This window comes from Eretmochelys imbricata, chromosome 1 (assembly GCF_965152235.1).
Source record: "Eretmochelys imbricata isolate rEreImb1 chromosome 1, rEreImb1.hap1, whole genome shotgun sequence".
In the NCBI taxonomy this organism is placed as follows: Eukaryota; Metazoa; Chordata; order Testudines; family Cheloniidae; genus Eretmochelys; species Eretmochelys imbricata.
Genome location: NC_135572.1, coordinates 206692147 through 206713594, shown reverse-complemented (window position 1 = coordinate 206713594; position 21448 = coordinate 206692147). Strand labels below are relative to the sequence as shown.

Sequence of the window (21448 nt, the reverse complement as noted above, 5' to 3'; positions counted from 1 at the left end):
GGGGGTGACCCTCAAAAGATTGGGGACCACTGCTTTAGGAAGTGACTGCAGACCTCATTCCTGCAGCCCATCTTTCCTGCTTTCAGTTCCTGGGTTATAATCCTATCCCAGCTCCTCCTCCTGCTGGGCTTTATCTGCCATTAAACCCTATCCAACCCTAGTTCCCCTCCAGGTGTAGCATATGGGGTGAATTGGTCCCTTCTGGCCCATGTTAACCCATTCAGGGCTTGTGTGAGGTGGACCAGTATTCAGGAACGTGGGCCTGGCTCCACCAATGTTTGGGTTTATATTTTTAGAGCCGTCCCGTCCATAGGATGGACCGGGGCAACCACCCCAGGCCCGGCACTTCAGGGGGACACGGGTTCCAGGGTGGCCTGGGGGGTTAGCAGGGTGGTTTGGTGCCAGCAGTGGCGACTGACCCAGCCCACCCCACTCCACTCCGCCCCTCCAGCTTCCAGCATCGCTTGGGGGAAGGGGTGGAATGGGGGTGGAGCAGGGGTGGGAAGAGGTGGGGCAGGACAGGGCGGCTGGGGCTGGGTTGCTCGCTGCTGCTGGCTCCAGGCCTCCCACTAATCCCCTAGGCTGCCCTGGACCCCACATCCTCCTGAAGCACAGGGCCCGGGACGGTTGCCCTGGTCCATCCTATGGACGGGATGGCTCTGCTTGGACCCGTTCTGGGCACCATGAAAAATTATACAAACCTGGTGCCCATGCACCCCATCACAGTGCCTGGTAACTAAGGCTACGATTTTGTCATGGATATTTTTAGTAAAAGTCAGGGACAGGTCATAGGCTTCTGTGATTTTTTGTTTCTTGCCCGTGACCTGTCCCTGACTTTTACTAAAACCATCCCTGACAAAATGGGGAGGGAGGATTTGGGGATGTAGGAGATAGTCATCTGAACATGAGCTCCCAGTGTGGACAAGAAAGCTAATGCAATCCTGGAATGCATAAACAGGGGAATCTAGAGTAGGAATAGAAAGATTATTTTACCTCTGTATTTGACGCTAGAAGACTGTGTACTGTTCTGGTGCCCACAATTCAAGAAGGATTGGAGAGAGTTCAGAGAAGAGCCACAAAAATGAGTAAAGGATTAGAAAACATGCCTTATAGTTAAGGTTAAGATTTTGTTACAAGTATTTTTAATGAAAGTCACGGACAGGTCACGGGCGAAAATTCATGGAAGCCCATGACCAGTCTGTGACTTTTACTAAAAATGCCTGGAAGGGGCAGAGAGGACTAACAGTGGGAGCCCCACCGAGGCTGACTGCCAGCCACTGCTCCAGCCCCGTTGCTGCTCCTGCACTGGAGGCTGACTGCTGGTTGCTGAGCCAGTCCTACTGCTGCTCAAGGCATGCCGCTGAAGCTGAAGAAATCACAGAGGTCTGTTAAAGTCACAGAATCTGAGACCTCTGTGACACAATCATATCCTTACTTATAGTGACAGACTCAAAGCGCTCAGTCTATTTAGCTTAACAAAGGGAAGGTTAACGGGTGACTTGATCTCAGTCTATAGGTATCTACGCAGGGAACAAATATTTAATAATGGGCTTTTCAGTTGAGCAGACAAAGGTATACCATGATCCAATGCCCAGAAGCTGAAGCTAGATGAATTCAGACTGGATAAAGGCATAGATTTTTAACAGCGACAGTAATTAACTACTGGAACAACTTACCAAGTGTTGTGGTGGATTCTCCATCACTGACTATTTTTAAGTCAGGATTGGATGTTTTTCTAAAACATCTGCTCTAGGAATTATTTTGGGGAACTTCTATGGCCTGTGTTCTACAGGAGGTCAGTCTAGGTGATCACAGCAGTCCCTTCTGGCCTTGGCATCTATGATCCCATTTTACAAATGGAGAACTGATGCACAGAGAAATTCAGTGACTTGCCCAAGGTCATTCAGGAAGTCTGGTAGAAAGGGAGCTGAACCTGGGACACCCAAGTTCCAAGCTAGTGTCCTAACCAAGGAACCATCCATCTTCCTCTCTCATAGTACAAGAACAAGGGGTCCTGCAATGAAATTAAAAGGCAGCAAACTAAAAACTGATAAAAGCAAATACACTTTTATAGAGTGCATCACAAACCAGTGGCAACCATTGCCTTTAGTTGTCATTGAGTTCAAGAGCTTAATAGTATACAGAAGAGGACTGGACACTTGTAATAGTAACAAGAATATTTGCAGTGACATTGGATAAGATAAAAATGTATTAGACAAATAAACCTCATGCTTCAGGTCATAGGACAACTAATAACTGTCTGGGGCTAGGAAGACATTTCCCCCATGGGAAAGTTATTGCATAGTTATCCATTATGGAATTTCTTCCTGTGACGCACCCTGACACTGAGCTACTAGTGGAGGCAGGATCCTGGGCTACATGTGCTGGTGTAGTGTTGCAGAGAGACACTGGGACAAGGAAGCCATTGGTCTTATCAGTGGTGATTTCTCTGTTACTGTTCAGGATTGAACTCTAGAGTGTATTCTCGCCAGGGCGTTGTCCAACTTACTTTTAAGGCTCCCACACAAGAAAGCTTCCACCCCTTCCCTTGGGAGATGATTTCACAGCCTAATAAGTCTCACTGCCAGGAATCTATTCCTGGTATTCAGACTAGATCTTCTGCTCAGATTCACCCCATTCCTCATTATATCCCCTTGCATCACTCTGAGCAGATCCTCCGTTCTTGGAATTTGCACCCTCTGGAGCAGTGTCAGGTTCTCACAAGCTCTCAGTCGCTGGCTGGCTGAGCTGCACAGATAGATTGGTCATTTCCTTCTCATTCGTCCATCTATGAGATGCCAGTTTGTGCAATTTGGTTCAGTCTAAAATGTGCATGAACTTTGCAAAAAGCTATGACCCACTGTGAGCTGAAGGTGGGACTGTTTTCAGTAACACTGTCTCTGTCTCTCACTTTGTATCCTGAAGGAAGAGCCAAAGAGCAAATCCAAAATCTGTGCCAACGTTTTCTGTGGAGCCGGGCGGGAGTGCGCAGTGACGGAGAAGGGGGAGCCCACCTGCCTCTGCATCGAGGTAGGACATAGAGCAGCTTCCAGATGACCGGAGGTAGAGAGGAGATGGGGAGAGGGGACTTCTTGAGGTCGAAGGGATCCAGATAAAATACACTAGGGCACTAGCCAATAGAGTTTCAATGGGAGTTGCTCTTGAGCAGCCCCAAACCAAGAGGAGCCCTTCAGTCTCCAGCCCCTTTCCTTCCCAGCCCTCCCCAGCCAATTCCTCCTCCCCAGTCACTCACACTATCTCTACCTCTGTCATCCACTCTGATACACTCCTCCGGCACACCCAGAACTGGCTCCTTTTTCTCCCCTCCTGAGCCCCCAGTGCCCTGCCACAATCTGGTGCTCTCGTCTGGTGCATTGCAGCACAGATGCCAACCCATGCCAGGAAGTGCCAGTGTGGCTGAGCTGCCTATACCCTCGCCACTTACCTCACAGCCCAGAGTGTCAAACTATGCAGGGGAGAGCTGGCTGGAGCACTCCTCATGTGGGGAAGGTGTGCCAGGGTGTCAGCACACAGTTGGACTGGTGTGGGGAGGTGCACATGCTCTCAGCAAGCCAGCTGTCAGCATAGCCAGTCTGCATGAGTTACAGAAACCAGCACTAAGCACTTTTTTAAAATAAAAAAATCTCTACAGGTATACTGAGATGGACTTTGAGAGAAGGGACAGTTTTAGGGACACGGAACCTGCCCATTTTGCTGTTCTCTTCCCCTTACAAAAAGCCATACATTCTTACACCAATGGAACACTGTTTTTTAAAGAACCCCTCCTGTCCCCCCGCCTCAGTGTTCGCAACCCGGATGCTGCCATCCTGGGAACTGGAAAGTGAAAGGAGCTGTAAGCAAACTGACTGGGTTGATTACCTTTACCCAAGCTAAGAGAAACACAAAAAGGAAACCCCCAGCCCAAACGTTGTCAACGCCAAATTCCTTCTCTTTGGATAATCTACTGTGTCCCTTCCAGACAAAGCCCCAGGTTCTCAGCTGCGAGCCTACCTTCAGTTCCCCAGCAGAAACCTTGAGATGGTGTCTGCAGCCCATGCAGACAGATCCACCCAAAGAAAGACTTACACATACACACACACACACACACACATACACACAAAGTCACTTAGAGACACACAGGTTTGTGCACACACACAAACTCACACACCCAGAAGCAGAGACAAACATAGTATAGATACTAGTGATTAACTTCTGTGTTCTTCAGTAAATCTGCTTTCATTAAGTCACCTGACTGGTGCGGGGGGCTGGGGAAACCGATGTTTCCAGGTGAGGGGGTCCCCATTTTACAGACCACTCGGCTCCTGCAAAAGATCTTATAGGTTCTGGGTAGTTAGTATCTCTCAGTCCCTACTTGCGCTGAGGAAGATGTGCACAGTGCCCATGAGCTGGGCTGATGCTGGGGCTTACACACTGCCTCCCTCCAGCCATCCTGGGATCCGTGGCGGTGGGTAAAGCTCTTCTCTTTCTGGCTCTTTTTCAGCAATGCAAACCTCATAAGAGGCCTGTGTGTGGCAGCAATGGCAAGACGTACCTGAACCACTGCGAGTTGCACCGTGATGCCTGCCTTACTGGCTCCAAAATCCAGGTGGACTATGATGGCCACTGTAAAGGTAAAGCCAGCCCTGAGGGCTTTGGGCCTACTGTCACTCAAACAAGACCCTGGGAGGAGGTGCAATGGAGGAGAAAACAACCTTGTGCCTTCTGTTCCCTGACAGAGATCACAAATGAGATCAAGGGGCCCCCATAACATGGCTTCTAGCTGCCTCTTCCTTCCAACAACCAACACAATCAACATGCCCTTTCCATCCACCTGTCAAGGAACGTCCGGGTCCACTAAATGATGTGAAGAATTGGACAGTTCCAAAAGCCCTTCCTGAATCCTTGCCCAGGCAGAACTCTCACTGACTCCAGGAGACAGAACTCACTTTATGTCTACACTACTGCAGTAAGTCAGCCTAAGTTACACAACTCCAGCTTCCTGAATAACATAGCTGGAGTCGATGTAGCTTAGGTCAACTTACTGAGGTGTCTTCACCATGCTGGGTTGATGGGAAACACTCTCCCGTCGACTTATCTTACTCTTCTCGTTCAGGGTGGAGTTCTGGGGTCGACTGGAGAGCCATCTGCAGTCGCTTCGGTGGGTCTTCACTGGACCCGTTAAATCGACCCCTAATGTATCAATCCCTGGAGCATCGATCCTGCTGTAGTGTAGATATAGCTTAGGGTTTTGCTTACTTGAGTGTTGCTCTTGGGCTCCTAGCCAGTTGTCCACATGGTCCTCTGTGTCACACCATGTGGGTGCCCTGAGCTACAAGAAATCTGTGCCCATGTCCCATGTTCTGACACCACCTGCACCAACGAGGGACAAGAGGAGTCCTGACCTTTCAAAGGACTCACACTCTCTATGGTAACACTGGTCTTTTAAAGGAGCAACTCCAAAGAGGAATATGAGGGAATGTGCTAGGGAACGCAATCCAGAACTACCTGATATCCTTCCTGCTGAGATAAGCCCCACCATCACCAAAGGTGCCCTGTTGCTAGGAAGTAACAGGGGCCTTCAGAGGCCGCAAACTCACAGAGCTGAATCCCTCCCCGCTCACCATTTGTTTCACGCGAGGGAGAGTCTCATGTCACTCTGATACACCATGTCAGGACGTAAATGAAACAGTGAAACCTTTTTTTTTCCTGCTCATTAACATCCGTTCCCATGTTTCCACTGACAGAGAAGAAGTCTGAGAATCCAGTCGCAAGCCCAGGTAAGAAACCATCTCCTCCCCCGCCACACCTGAGAGCTCTGAATTCCTCCCAGCGTATTTGCATGGTGGAAGAATGGGCAGTTTGACAGGGAACTGCACAGCTTTAAGGTGGAATGAATAGAAAAACACATCTGTTCCCAGAGTGGGGACAGAATTTACCTGCAGACTTTCACATGCTGATTCCCTATGTGGCCTTGATCAAGACACTTCACTTTCCTGTGCCTCAGCTTCTCTGTTTGTAAAATGGGGGTGATAATACTAATGGTGGTAAAGCACTTTGAGGATCGATAAACATACATAATTGCGAATAATAATAATAGATTGCTGTTTATTTTCAGATCAAAGATAGGTTAGAAAAATGACTAAGTAAAACTGGTCCCTCCTTACTCCCCAGATGGGCTACCTGGATGTAGCACAGTCCAAGCTGCTGAATCTACTGACTGAAATGTGATCTGACTGATTTTTACTCCTGTTAGCCATGCAGAGCTCTGTGTTGATGAGGATAATACCTTTTAATGGGATAACTTCTGCTGGTGAGAGAGACGAGCTTTTGAGCTTCCACACAGCTCTCCTTCAGATCTGAGAAAGGTACTCACAGGGTATGTCTACACAGCAAAGAAAGACCCATGGCTGGTGCATGCCAGCCAACTCAGGCTTGGGCTCGGGCTGCGGGGCTGTTTCATTGCAGTGTAGACTTCTGGGCTGTGGCTGGAGCCCGAACTCTGGGACCCTCCCATCCCACTTGGTCCTAGAGCCTGGACTCCAGCCCAAGCCCAGAAATCCACACAGCAAATGAAACAGTCCCTTAGCCCAAGCCCTGCAAGCCTGAGTCCACTAGCATGGGCCAGCTGCGGGTTTTTCTTTGCTGTGTAGACATACCCACGGTGTCACAACTACATACAAGGTGGAACCAATTGTTTAGCATAAGTAGTTAACACACATTTCAAAAAAGCTAGTGGTGAGGCTTTACCACCACCCCCAGCCTTTCCCCCTTACAACTGGAGAGGTGTTAACTGGCCACTTCACCTTGAATGGTCCTTTGAAATATGTGTTAACTACTTATGCTAAAGTTGGGGTTCTCAAACTTCATTACACCACAACCCCCTTCGGATAACAAAAATTACTACACGACCCCAGGACGGGGGACCGAAGTCCGAGCCCACCCAAGCCCTGCCGCCTCGGGACTGGGGAGCAAAGCTGAAGGGCTTCAGCCACAGACAGTGGGACTTGCACTTTGGCCCCGAGTGGTAGGGCTTGGGCTTTGGCCCAGTAAGTCTAATGCCAGCCCTGGCAACCCCATTGAAATGGGGTTGCGACCCACTTTGGGATCCCAACCCACAGTTTGAGAACTGTGCTAAACACTGTTTCACCTTGTATTTAGCTATGACTCTGAGTACATTTCCCAGATCTGAGGGCAAGTCTACACTACAAAATTAAGTCAACCTAAATTATGTTGACGTACAGCCACTGCGGTAACTGAATTGGTTTTACACGTCCACACTACACTTCTTGTGGCAGCAGTGCGCGGCCTCACCAGGAATGCTTGCACCGATTTAACTGTCAGCGTGGGGCATTGTGGGATGGCTTCTGAAAGGTAGCAACAATCGATGTAAGCAACGCGGTGTCTACACTGACACTGCATCGACCTAACTACATCGAACTAAGCACTACGTTTCTGGTGGAGGTGGAGTTATTAAGTCTGTGTAGTGGGAGAGGTACATTGTGGGAGCTGCCTTACGTCAACCTAACTGTAGTGTAGGCCAGGCCTGAGTGAAGAAGAGCTTTGTGTAAGCTCAAAAGCTTTTGTCATACCAACAGCAGTTCGTCCATTAAAAGCTATTACCTCACCCACCTCGTCACTTTAATATCCTGAGACCAACACGGCTACAACAGCACTGCATACAGAGCTCATACAGCTTTGGTAAAGGGAGTCAGATGCTCCTGAGGCTTGTGCAGAATTGTTAGCATCAGCAGAATTGTTAACAAAGTTCCCATTGCAGAATCTTTAGTGTGAGGGGTACGGAGGCAGACTGCTCAACTGCACTTTGATGGTCAGGGTTACTGGTGATGATGCACAAGATGAAAAGAACCCAGCTTGACTCTCAGAAACCGGGCTGAGTTGGTAGTGCTGATAGATAAAGCAGCCATCCTGTTCCCTGAGCACATTTGATGTAGAGTCAGATACACAGTAAAACATGTAGTCCCATGTCCCATTTTTATGCAGACGCTTTCCAAAGTATGCTTCAAGGATGGCTAGGTTATTATGCCATTGAAACAGGGCAGCACTGTTTTGTGAATAGGGCACTGGACTGAGTCAGGAGACCTGGGTTCTCTTCCACCAACCTGCTGTGTGATTTTAGGCAGGCCTTAACCTCCCTGCACCCCCCGTTTCCCCTCCCATTCTTTCTTTGTTTTGTCTGTCTATACTGTAAGCTCTTCAAAGCATGGACTATCTTTTACTATGTGTATGTACAGTGCTTAGTACAATGGGGTCTTGATGTCAGTGAAGGCCTCTAGGAGCTGTCATAATACAAATAATAAATAATAATAATCCTTATAAGACAAATCGATTCCTGAATGCAAACCTGAGGCAAAGGACCTTCTCGGGGCGTGACAATCACATCATAACGACCAAAGAATTCATAGCTGACCTTACAGAACCCCCAGCTACTCTCTCCCTGTCTGTCTGGTTATGGGAGGTTTTCTTTTCAGCCATAAGGACTAGCTCCTTAGGGCCAGATCCTCAGCTGGGGTAAACTGTCATAGCTCCATTGACTTTAATGGATATGTGACAATTTACACAAGTTGAGGGCCTGGCCCTAAATTTTTGGTTTTCTTAAATAAAAGATCAGATTCTGGCACATACGACTGCAGCCACCATGGGAGAGTAGTGGCTTAGCAAACAAACTCAGTTCGATCTCTGATGAGCACTTACTCTCTTCCTTTTTGTATGCAGTGGTGTCATAGCCATGACAGACATAGTGGAGAGGCTTGGAGACTGAAATCCCCTCCCCCTGAGAGATGGGCTTCTCAAGTTCAGTGCTGGGGGACACCGGCAGAGGGTGTAGTAAGGGAAGTTTGCTCAGCCCAGGCTATCCCAAGACTGTGGATGGAGATCTTTATTCTCTCCATGGCTGCCAATCTGGTGCCCTTCGCCAGTGCTAAATACATTTGCTCTCCCCACGGCACAAGAGACTGGGGGGACCAGGATGGTCAGCCTCCTTCCCTCCTCAGGCTGGGTGTTCTGTCAGCCCCCTGGAGGATAACATTGTATATGACCAGAGAGGAGTCGGCTCTGGATCCATCTTTGTCATCTTCCACCTGCCGCATGACAAGAGGGAGAGGAAATCACCAAAGCAAAGGGGATTGAGGGGATTAAGTCGTTACCATTCTCCTGCCTTTCCACTGGGTGTCACCCTCATCCCAAACATTGCTCACCACTCAGCACCTCCAGCTGGGTTTGGAGATTGCTGATCTCGGTTCACACCCCTTCTGCGATAAAGGGAAACTCTGTCACTTGTAACCTGGTGTTGGTTTTTCAATTGTTTCTTTATGTTCTCTCAGTTGCATTTCTCCTTCGCTCACCCTTTCTTTCGCTTCTTCCTGAGCAGTTGTCTGCTACCAGTCTGACAGGGATGAGCTCCGGCGCCGCATTATCCAATGGCTTGAGGCTGAGATCATTCCAGATGGCTGGTTCTCCAAGGGCAGTAACTACAGCGAAGTCCTGGACAAGTATTTCAAGGTAAAGAGGGCTGGGGCAGCCCTAGAGATGAGCCCTTGTTTCCTGCCCTACGCTGTTATGCAGTGCTGCTGGCACTTTTCAGTGACATGCCAGGTGGCTGTAGTAAGTGAAGCCCCTGCAGTGTGAGTAAGGCCAGAGGGTCTGGGGCGGTTCTTATGTAATACAAAGAGTGACCAAGTACAGGCCCGGAGCTGCCTGCAGCAGCACCTCCCGCCTCCCCCTTTCCCTCCCCCCGTGCCCACCCACACACAGGCAGCTGCCCCCCCTCTTCGTGTAGGTGGGGGTGGGGAACTGCAGAGGGAAAACTGAGGAAAAGGGAGAGGAAGATGTAAGTGCTGAGCCTTCAGAGACAAGAAACGCAGCAGGGAGGGGCAAGTGGAAGTGAGGCACAGGGAAGAGGTTGGGGGTGGTCCTAGCCCTTTGCCCCAGTTCAGATTGGGGTGGGAGGCATGTGGGGGCTTTTCCTTGGGAGCCCAATCTCAAAGGATAAAGCCCCTGATGCGGCAAGAGACTCGGCTCAAATCCCCAGCCAGGAAGAGAGAGAATAGCCTCTTACACTTCGCAGCCTTTTCATTCAGTGCCTTCCTTGGAGTCAGTAAACTCCCGTCCCTCCCTCCCTCCCTCCCCTTGTGTAACTGGCAGATCCCACACTCCCTGCTTGCTTCTGCCACCCTCAGCACATCCCCCCCTCCCCATCCTGCCGTGGCCCAGAGCCTGCGGGGAGCTGGGGACCAGATGGTTTAAATAAGGAGGTGTTGACAGTGAGAGATTAATGGCACCTGGCAGGAGTTAGCTCTGAAATTTGCCATGGCAATGGGACCCCCTGGTGGGACCCGAGAAGCCAGCCTCTTTGCTCCCTCCCTGCCCCAAGCTCTCAGCCTTTATAGCCATTAACACTGGTGCCTTTTATGGAAGCCCTCCAGTGATTCACTGCCTCAGGCTCACCCTTGGGCACCTGCCGTCGCCCCAAATGATGGGGTGACCTGCAGGGTAGAGCTACGCAATCCCTCCCCCCCACAAACACACCGCCCCCAGCTCCCTCCTCAAAGGGCCACCCTGTGCCACAGGCTGTGATGTATTATCCAGAGCCAGCCGTGTGCTCACTCCGCTGATGTCAGCACTCTGAGGAGCACTCCCCCTGCTATGAGCCCAATGAAAACCTGTGTCTGCAGCACAGAGGCAAACCAGCTCCTGCTCACTTGATTGAGCATCTCACAGTTTCCTCTTTCCTTTGTCCGCTGATTCCAGCCTCAGGCTGGGGAATGCTCCCGTGACAAAGCCATAGCCTTTCTCAGCAGGAAAGCAAAAGCTAACACCCCTTGCCCCCAGTTTATCCTGGGCATTTAATGGCATCCACCAGGTAACACCCATTCCCCAGGGGCTTTACAATATTTTGGGATGAAATTTAGTCCGTGTGAGAACTGGGGACTAACAGGGCTGATGTGAGTGAGGCATAATAAATGGTGGCGGAGATTGTGCAAATATTCCTACATAGCTTGACAAATACATCTCAACCCTGACCTGTAGGAATTCTGCTGTAGCCATGGGAACCTCACCCAGTATTGGCCCTCACTCCTGCCCTGCAGTCCCCCAGGCTATCCCAGTCCTGGGCTCCCCACACAGTTCTGCCAATGCCCCTTACTCCTGCCCTGCAGCCCCCCCACCCCCCAGGCTATCCCAGTCCTGGGCTCCCCACACAGCTCTGCCAATGCCCCTCACTCCTGCCCTGCAGCCCCCCCACCCCCCAGGATATCCCAGTCCTGGGCTCCCCACACAACTCTGCCAATGCCCCTCACTGCTGCTCTGCAGTTGTTCTTCCTCCCCACCCCCTGCTATCCCGTCCTGGGCTCTCCACACAGCTCTACCAATGCCCCTTACTGCTGCTCTGCAGTTGTTCTTCCTCCCCACCCCCTGCTATCACAGTCCTGGGTTCCCCACACTGCTCGGCCAGTGCACCTCAGTCCTGCCCTGCAGCACCACCTCTTCGTCCACTGTGGATACTGCAACTCATTTTTGCTGAATTCAGTAGCAGGGAGTGTCGGAGGCAACTCGTTTCCTCTTCTCTTTCAGTAGTGGTCAGCAGTTAGGGGGCTCAGCCATTTCCCTTATGAGACCCTGTCTTGTGAGATTCATTAGTGTGACTCAAGTATGGGACATGAGCCACCAAGGGCTAGACCTGCAAAGGGATTTGTGTCAAGTGCTATTAGGCCTCTTGATCCCATACAGGGACCTCAGGGCAGCAGGGGGACATGCAGTGCTGGACAAAGCAGACTTCACTGAACCTGATTCTGTGGAAACTGTGGCCCTCCTTGTAAACAATGTTGGGGGACATGTGATGTTCAGAGCCCATGGAGACACATTAGCAGGACCGTTATGCACTGGCTGCAGAGAGGATAATAATTTTCCCTGCCCTACCACTTTTCATCTGGGGGTCTCAAAGCAATCTACAGGCACTGATGAATGGAGCCTCAGGACACCAGAGGGAACTAAGACACAAGGAGTGGAAGTGTCTTGACCCAGCCACACAGCAAAATTTCTCCAGCACCCCTTATAGCATTCAGTAAACAGGATTCTTTTCTCCCACCTCTGCATTGCAACCGCCTGAGTTGGGAAGGGACACAGCAGCTGCTGAAAAGTGCACTGCAACACTATGCACCAGTTTAGGATAGGAAGTGAAAAGGAATCCTGAAACTGCAGAAGGAATTTATGAAGGTAGAGTGTAAGTACTCTCCTTGGAATTTAGCTAGGACACTGTGGCTAAACACTCCACTCTTAAGTGACATGGGATCTTCATGGCCAAATGTGGCTACTGTGAAAATATCTGTTCTTTTTCTTTAAATCAATAGCTGGAAGACAGGCACATGGGGGCCGAGGATGGTTCTAGGCAGAAGCTCTGCAGTGAAGCAGAGGGAGACAGAGCAGCTTGAGGGATAATCCTCGTTTCCTTATTCTAATGAAGTCTCTTGTTCAGAGTTAGCAGAAAGTGACTTTTCCTGTGATTCTTTGCCATTAGCACATGACAGTCAAGACCCTGGTTTTACACCTGTCTGAAAGTTTGCACCAACCCAGCACCGCTAAAACATAATTGGTCCATTTCATGCCAGAAAATGTATGGAAGCTAAGGGCCACCTGGAACAAAGGGAGGAAATGATGTGATCATGCTGCGGCTATAAAGCAAGCAGCCAGAGGTGAATGAGAATCAGTGTGGACCAGCGGCCAGTGCAGAGGAGTGGGAATCAGGACTCCTGCATTCTCATCCCAGCTCTAACACCAACTCTCTGGGTGGTATAGATAAGTCACTTCCTATCTACAAGCCTGGGTTTCCTTTTCTGCAGAATACGGGGGAATGATATCTGCCCCACAAAAAAGTTGGGATTTGAAGATGCAAAGTGCTACACAGCGCTAAGTATTCGCAAATAGAGCTGGGTGAAAGTTTTTGGACTTCTAGTTTATTTGATGAAAATTGTAGGTTGGGGTGACCAAAACTATTCAGAAATTTTACCCAAATAGTTTCAGCCATTGACAAAATGGCCAGAGGAAGAGGAAGAGATGGTGCTGCAGCTGCTGGCACTTCCGCTTTCTTTCCTTCTCTCCCTTTCCATCCCCTTCTTCCCCCCACCCTATAACCTTTAGCCCAGTGAGAAGGGCACTCACTTGGGATGTGGAAGACCCAGGTGTGAATCCCGGCTGTAGAGCAGACCCGAAAGGGCTTTGTCAATTCACCGGAAATTCCAAACCATTTCTGATTCAGTTCAGCCCACACCAAACTTTGTTTTTCCAATTTATTGGCATTGCCACTGAGCCAAAGAATCGGTCATTCACCTAGCTCCATTTGCAAGTGTGTGTGGAAAAGGGAAAGGAATGGGAATAGGACAATGCCTCAGCCCTCTTGTGTCCATCTTCTCACCCCTATAGAGCTTCGATGGTGGGGATTCTCGCCTGGACTCCAATGAGTTCCTGAAGTTTGTGGAACAGAATGAAACTGCTATTAACATCACCACCTATGTGGACCAAGAGACCAACAAGCTACTCAGGTAACCTGGGGCAGGGAGGTAAGCGGGAGGGGCAGCAGACGTGAAGGGAGAACTAGCTGCCAATCATTAGTCAAACAACCATTGGGAAGTAACACTCAAAATGGCAAGAGAATTCACACCAACCTCAAGTATCAGAGGGGTGGCCATGTTAGTCTGTATCCACAAAAACAACGACGAGTCTGGTGGCACCTTAAAGTCTAACAGATTTATTTGTGCATAAGCTTTTGTAGCTAAAAAACCCACTTCATCAGATGCATGGAGTGAAAATTACAGATACAGGCATAAATATACTGGCACATGAAGAGAAGGGAGTTACCTCACAAGTGGAGAACCAGTGTTGACTAGGCCAATTCAGTCAGGGTGGATGTGGTCCACTCCCAATAACTGATGAGGAGGTGTCAATACCAAGAGAGGGAAAATTGCTTCTGTAGTGAGCCAGCCACTCCCAGTCCCTATTCAACCCCAAATTGATGGTGATGGTGTTAAGTTCGCAAATGAATTGTAACTCTGCAGTTTCTCTTTAAAGTCTGTTTTTGAAGTTTTTTTTTGTTGAAGGATGGCTACTTTTAAATCTATTATTGAATGTCCAGGGAGATTGAAGTGTTCTCCTATTGGCTTCAACCTCAGTGTCTTGCAAATCCAGTCCTCCTTGCTTTCCAAACTGCCTGAAATAAAACAAAAATCATGTCAGGATTAAGCATTTAACCTGACTTGAAATTTTTTCAACTTTTCAATTCACCATAAATTGAGAAAAACATGTGTTTTCGGTTTGACTCAAAAGGAAACATTTTTTTGTTTTTTCAGAGTTGCCAGCAAAATGAAAAGTCCATTCCGGGCCCATCTCTACCTGGGGTGCTGATGGGCGGGAGGAGGGGAGGCAGAAGTTCACAGCAATGCCTTCGTTCTGCAGTGAAACTAACAATAAAATAGCATTGATAAGGCTGAGCTGGAGATTTGCTTCTGCTACTAGCTTGTTCAGAATAATCCCCCATTCCCTGCCTTCCCCAGCAAAGTAGCAATCGGAGCCTGTTTCTCCTTTCTATATGTGGTAGAGTCTGTTACAACAAGCGCTTACTGCCCTGCGCTTCCTTGTCCAGATCCCTGCACCGGGAAGAGCAGGGGCCATAGCAGAGGCAGTACCCTGAGCCCCATGCCCATTGTATCTGTTTCCTTTCAGGGGACTCTGTGTGGACGCCCTCATTGAGCTGTCTGATGAGAATGCCGACTGGAAACTCAGCTTCAATGAGTTCCTCAAGTGCCTCAACCCGTCCTTCAACCCACCAGAGAAAAGTATGATCTTCTCCCCTGCACCAGGGAACAAACTGGGGCTCCAGAAAGCGGGGAAAGAATAGAAGGGCTTAGAGCCAGACAGAGAAGGCAGGCACTCTACAGCACGTCCAATGCCCCTCAGTCCTGCCCTGCAGCCCCTCCTGCTATTCCAGCCCTGGGCTCCCCACACAGCTCTGCCAATGCCCCTCACTCCTGCCCTGCAGCCCCTCCTGCTATTCCAGCCCTGGGCTCCCCACACAGCTCTGCCAATGCCCCTCACTCCTGCCCTGCAGCCCCTCCTGCTATTCCAGCCCTGGGCTCCCCACACAGCTCTGCCAATGCCCCTCACTCCTGCCCTGCAGCCTCCCCGTGTATTAGGGTGTATGGGACGTGGGTTTCAGAAAGGCATGTCAAGTGGGGAATGTATGTTTGGGTGATCAAGTAAGGGGTTCAGCAGTGGGGAGATGGGTCATGTGAGGAGAAGTGTGTGTCTGAACAATTGAGGAGGCAGGGCACTGGGCAGGTCTCAGTCCAGAGAGAAGCCTTGCCTTGCTCTGGCTTTCAATTGCCAGATGCCCTCCCTGATCAACTTCCTGTAGCTCGCAAGCCATCTGAACCCAATGTAGATTTGCAACTTACATGGAAACGGCTCAGCGTTCTAAGGATTAAACATAATGTAGCAGCTGATCTAATTGTCTCACTAGGGAGTGTGCTCACCAGTAGGCCAGGAGGGTCTGGGTTCATAGAATCATAGACTTTAAGGTCAGAAGGGACCATTATAATCATCTAGTCTGACCTCCTGCACAATGCAGGTCACGGAATCTCACCCACCAACCAGGGCCGGCTCTAGGATTTTTGCCACCCCAAGCAAAAAAATTCCACCCCACCCCCCCGCGCTTTTTTTTCATGCTCTCTCCCCCAACCACTTCCCCAAATCCCCGGCCCTGCCTCCTCCCCCAGGCTTGCCGGATTCCCCCCCCATTGCTTCATGCGGCTCCCCACACACACACACAACCCCCCGCCCTAGGTCACTTCCGCTCCGCCTGCTCCCCTGAACACGCCGCCGCTCCGCTTCTCCCCCCTCCCTCTCAGGCGAGGGAGAGGCAGCGCGTTCAGGGGAGCAGACGGAGCGGAGGTGAGCGAGGGTGGGGGGAGCGCAGGAAGTAACGGGGGGAAGGGGAATAGGAACTGCTCCCCGCCCCAGCTCGCCTCTGCTCCACCCGAGCTGTTTCACGCGTGGCAAGCCTGGGAGGGAGCGGGGAGAAGCGGAGCGGCGGCGGCGTGCTCGGGAGCAGGCAGAGCGGAAGCGAGCGGGGGCACATTTCTAGGGGCGGGATGGCCGGTGCCGGAATGCCGCCCCTAGAAATGTGCCACCCCAAGCACCTGCTTGTTTTGCTGGTGCCTAGAGCCAGCCCTGCCACCAACTCCTGTAACAAACCCCTAACTTATGTCTGAGCTATTGAAGTCCTCAAATCGTGGTTTAAAGACTTCAAGTCCTACACCAAGGCTTAGTCTCAGTGGTGCTGATACAGTGCAGGCCATGGTGATACTGCTGGTAGAACAGTAAACTGAACTCCCTCTTGCCCCTTCCAGTGGAAAGTCAGACATCCCACAAGCACTCCCTGAAAATGCTGTCCATGGTGCTCTTCGACAGAAGATGGGGCTTCATGTCCCAGGGCGGGTGGAAGTGATGAATAGAGGCTGTGACGGCCCCTGCAGTCACTGTACTAACTCACAAGTGCTTTGGGGGAAACAAAGAACTCCCAGAATCCAATTGCCTGTATCTGCCCTGTACATCAAAGCCAATGCCCCTTGTTCTTGCTCCTTCTAGAATGTGCCCTTGAAGATGAAACCTATGAAGATGGAGCTGAGACCCAAGTGGAGTGCAACCGCTGTGTCTGTGCCTGTGGGAACTGGGTGTGCACTGCCATGACCTGTGAGGGTAGGTACAACCTGCAAAGGGCTGGGGCAAGTAGGAAGTTACAGAGGAAGTTTTGTCTTCTGGTTTATGCAAGGCACTGGGTTTCTGGGCCTGTGACTTCTATTCCCAGCTCTTCCTCGCAATCACTGTAAGACCTTGGGCAAGTCACTTGCCCTCTATGTGCCTCAGTCTCCCCAGCTTCTGTAAAATAGGGATTACGATGCTGTCCTACTCCAGAGAGAGGTTAGGAGACTTAATTTATGACTGTTAGAGAAGTGCCTTGAGAGCCTTCAAATAAAAGCTCTTACAGAAGGAAAAAGAATTATTATTTGTGTGAAGAGAAGTATCCTTTATAACGAAACTTGACTGATCATCCATCTCTTGTCCCTTGTGGTGTCTCCTCACATCAGTTTCAAGCTCTGAGAGCAGAGCTACAGATGGGGAAGCCCCAGTGGGTTTCTTAATTGGACGCCTTACGTCAGGAGGATCAACTCATCTCACAGAGTTCGTTGCGCATTGGAAGCCAGTTGGTCCCCCTGTGTAAGACTTTGGGAAATGCTTTATTCTCTTGATAAACAGCTGGGCTCTCCCTCACAGCGCTGCTCTGCATTCTTCTGGCCTCCCTGCTGCTTCTGAAGGGCCTTTGCATGGAAACAGCACCTCTGTTTCTTAAGAACACATTACCTCTTAAGACTGTCGGTAGCATGGTAGCTCCCACTGAGAGAGATGCCAGCACCATGAACAGATGTGGAGATAGTAAAACAGTAACAAGTGTTAACAGAATTACTTCAAAAATTAATTCAGTGCTACACAGTAGAGGCCTCTGAATTGATTCACCCCAATGAGCAGTTTCCTTTTGCCCCTAGTAACAAGAATTCCTGATTCAGAGAAGATGCTGTTTTAGTCCTGATGCTGTTGCTTAGGGAGTTGTGGATCCCATTGTGTTATGAGGCAGGCCCACACGGTTGGGTGGCTGGGAGAGAGACTGTACCTGCTGCCTGCCTAGTGCTAGCATCAGAGGTGGCTGCAAGACACCCAGCATGGCCACCTAGCATGGGTCGTTGAAGTGGAGGGAGAAAACAAGTAGCTTGCAATGGGCTAACAATTCTCACCCTTTCTGCCTGTGTCATAGCTGTGGTGGGACCAAAGGCTGCTGTCAGAGGAGTAAGCAGACCAAAGGGGCATGAGAGTCAGGCAGATCTGAATACCAATAAATGAGCAGAAAGCATGTCCATTAAGTGAAATTAAATATCATTGGGCTTCGCTACATTCCCTGAGAGAGGTCCTGAATAAGCAGATGTGCCAATTACATGGAGTGTGTCGTGTGTATTTCTATCTGCCCAAGATTTGTTTAGCCAGAGAAGGCGTCAGAACTAGCCACTGGCTTTCTTTTTCAATAATAAGCAGGGAGGGTAGAGCCTAGTTCATTTCTGATGTATTTATCTTTTACTCTTGGGGGAGTTGTATGGATGCACACCTCATGTACCCCAGGATGGGACAGACTCCTCCCTCTTTCCTGACAGCAAAGAAGAAGGGGTCAGAGCTCATCAGCTCTCACTTCTCCAGACGAAGCAAGCCCCAGTGAGCCTGAGATCTGTTATAGCATGACACAGGCTGAACCCACCCTGGCTTTCTCCTGGCCTCCCACCTCTGTATCACCATCTGAGAGCTGTCCTAACACCTGGGATGGCTCTAAACTTCACTTGTGTTTGCAGGGAAGAACCAGAAGGTGCCTGTAGGGGGGCAGCAACCCGAGGAGGAGCTGACTGAGGAAGAGCTGGCCAGATACGTTCAAGAACTGCAAAAGCATCAGGTTAGGATGGAATCTCTTTGTCCAGAATCTGTGTTGGAAATTTCTGCTTGCTAGAGACCTTCTTCCTCTGGATCTCAGATATTTCCTAGCAAAGACGGGGAGTGCACTGGCTCATGGTAAGGGGAACTCCCTATCTCCCTTTGGGATGGTCCCTCCACGGCAGGGGTGAGGCACATTTGATGGAGGTAGTTTGAGGGGTGAGCCTGCTGCTGCCCATGTTGTACTGTCCTATGGAGAAACAGAAGCCTTCAGTCTGCTGGCACCTCTCACCAGCATTAATGTGGAACCGCAGGGCCTCAATCTAATGCTCTCTCTCTCTGCAGGAGACGGCTGAGAAGACCAAGCGAATGAGCACCAAAGAGATGTAAGGGGCCTCCTCACTGGAGGAGCCCAAGGGACAGGCCAGATCCACTGCCCTGTCCTTCAGCGCCGAGCTCAGTATGCACAAGTGTCTGCTACAGTTGCCCAGTCACGGATATTTACGTTGTTTAGCGATGAGGTTTTTGTTTTGTTATTAAAAAAGGAAGCAGGAGAGGGGAGCACAGTCCACCTGGTCGGGGGAGTCACTGCTGGAGGCTGGTGAGGACAGGAGGGAATTACAGCAGCCTCCAGAATACCCCTCACAGAGGACGTCTTAAGGCAATGAGCAGGGAATTCTGTGCCAAAAGGAAAACCTGGGGAAGGGGGAGGTAAGTGCTGGGGGGGGGCGTTAACCTCCTGGGAATCTTCCAATTTCTAGGGTTTAGTGTGCACCCGCCTTGGCAGCAGGAACATGTAAGGGAAAGTTCTGTGGCTGAGCATGCATCCTGTGGGGAACAATCAGCCAGGGATGTGGCCTCAGGTCACCACCATCTTCTTGTCTTCCCTGTACCTTTCTGCCTTCTCCCAACCTCCTCCTCTCCTGTTCTCCTTTCTGTCCTTTCCCCATCCTCCCTGTCCACCTGGCACCGTCCTTCCCCTTCCAGCTTCCATGGGCCTCACCTCAGGCATCTCCCCTTGGGCTAATTGACTTTACTTGACTCCTGGAGTTCCTAGTGAGCTGCCCAGCATGCTCCTCCCTGCCTGCAGCCAGCCAATCCCTAGCAGCTCCTCCAACGCCTTGTGGGCTCCAAAGTCACACTATTCCCTTTGATGTCCTCCTAGCCCCCTATCTCTCCAGTCCTCTCACAAAGGTGCTACATTACCGTATTTTCTCTTATCACACATCCTTTTTTTTTTTTTTTACAACTTTATTTTCTAGGATAGCAACTGAGCTTTTGTATTTTTAGGCAGTAGCTTTAGATCTTTCAAGAAAGCAAAACCATTGGTTTTGCTGGTTGCTTTTGAAAGTGCTGCGATTCCTGTGCACGGTTTGCATTTGCCTGTATCCAGTATGTACAATCAGAACAGCTTCTAAGCCCAAAGCTTCAGGGCACTTCTCAGCTTGGTGCTGCAGTGTCCCTCACAGTGGACAGGGTATAGTAAATATAAAGGGGTTTCTTCATTGAGGCTGCTGGACGCAGACAGACCCTGTGGGTCTTTCTCTGGCTCTCTAGTTTGCAGACTATCCCATCCTGTGCTGCCAGGTTTTACTGCACGAGGTCTCCCTAAATCACATGAATGCCTGGAAGGGAGTACAGGCTAATACACTAAACAAAGGACAGAGGGACTGTCCAATATTTAGTTTGCTATCTAGCTAGCCCTTTTAATACATCTATCACCTGCAGCCTGCAATGTGAGTGATCATCTCTCTCCCTCTGTCAAATTCAAGGGTAAATCAGCCAGATTGTCTCTGGCCTGTATTCTGAGGTTCCACCTGAATTGGGTTAAGATCAGGGACCTGCGCACATCCCCCTCTGGCAGCCTGCCAGGCCTGTGTGCTCAGATCAGTCCATCTCTGACCATTGTAGCTTCCCTTTCTGGATCATTTTCTTTTGGCCACTTTTTTTCTTCTCTGAACACTGGGCCTAGTTACAACTGTGATACTCTTTGAGGGAATGGTATTGTGTCAGTGACCCCGTCCCCTCAAGCCCAATGGGTTCTCCTGTTATATTCAACTTTACTTCATATACACACACATACACACCCATTTCCCTGTTCCAGTTATGCTTTGGTGCACATTCCCAGTCATTACACTTAGGCTGAGTCAAGATGATTCTGGCTTCAGTCTTCTCCCTTTGAATAAGCTGAACAATCACCTGATGCCCGGCACTCCCTAGTGATTACTCAAACAAACCTCCCATTGGCCTCAGTTAGAGTTAGTTCTGCTTGAGGCAAGATGAGCAAAGTTGAGCTGTAGCCTTCCCTTTATTCAAAGCGCTTTCCAGGCAGAGAAGGGGAAGAGTCAGTTAGTGTAGGGAAAGAAGAAAGCTTGAACTGTGGTACAGTTATCGGCTAGTCTCTTGTACTGTTGTCTTGGTCTTGATATTGCCACTGTCTCTTCATACCATGGACTTCAGAGAGACAGGGCCAGACGCTGATCTCAGTTATACCTGTGTAACTCTAAGATATCTCCATTGACTTCAGTGCAGTTACTCCAGATTTACACCAGCAGGAGATCAGAATCTGCCCACAGTGCTTCGAGGCTTTGGAGTAACTAAGACAGTGAGCTGATTCTGACTCATGTTGGTGTAAATCAGGAGCAATGTCAATGGCATTACATCACATTTACACTGGAGTAGGTGAGAAGTGAATTAGTCCCTAGAACGCAAGGGGGGATGACACCCAGTTTGAGGGGGGAAAATGCTACTCTGGGAATTCAGAGTGAAATGATTTTTGTTCCCTCTCCCTCATTAGTGGTATCAGAGGAATTGGTGAGATGGGAGTACCTGATGGACATGCCCCCTACTCTTCCCACCTACTCTACAAATGGATGTATAGAGCACATTGGGTCTGGAGTCACTGGCACACTGT

General features: G+C 49.9%; 1 protein-coding gene across 1 annotated transcript in view; it reads left to right on the top strand.

The window, feature by feature from the left end:
- The window catches only part of FSTL1 (follistatin like 1), an 82226-nt gene extending 63015 nt beyond the window's left edge, over nt 1-19211 (top strand). Inside the window, exons 3-11 of the mRNA XM_077818525.1 lie at nt 2926-3030; nt 4502-4631; nt 5745-5777; nt 9389-9519; nt 13435-13553; nt 14731-14843; nt 16654-16764; nt 18459-18556; nt 18880-19211. Of these exons, the coding sequence (XP_077674651.1) occupies nt 2926-3030; nt 4502-4631; nt 5745-5777; nt 9389-9519; nt 13435-13553; nt 14731-14843; nt 16654-16764; nt 18459-18556; nt 18880-18924 (885 nt within the window). The 3' untranslated portion in view covers nt 18925-19211. The remainder of the gene's footprint in view (nt 1-2925; nt 3031-4501; nt 4632-5744; nt 5778-9388; nt 9520-13434; nt 13554-14730; nt 14844-16653; nt 16765-18458; nt 18557-18879) is intronic.
- Nucleotides 19212-21448: the final 2237 nt, after the last annotated feature.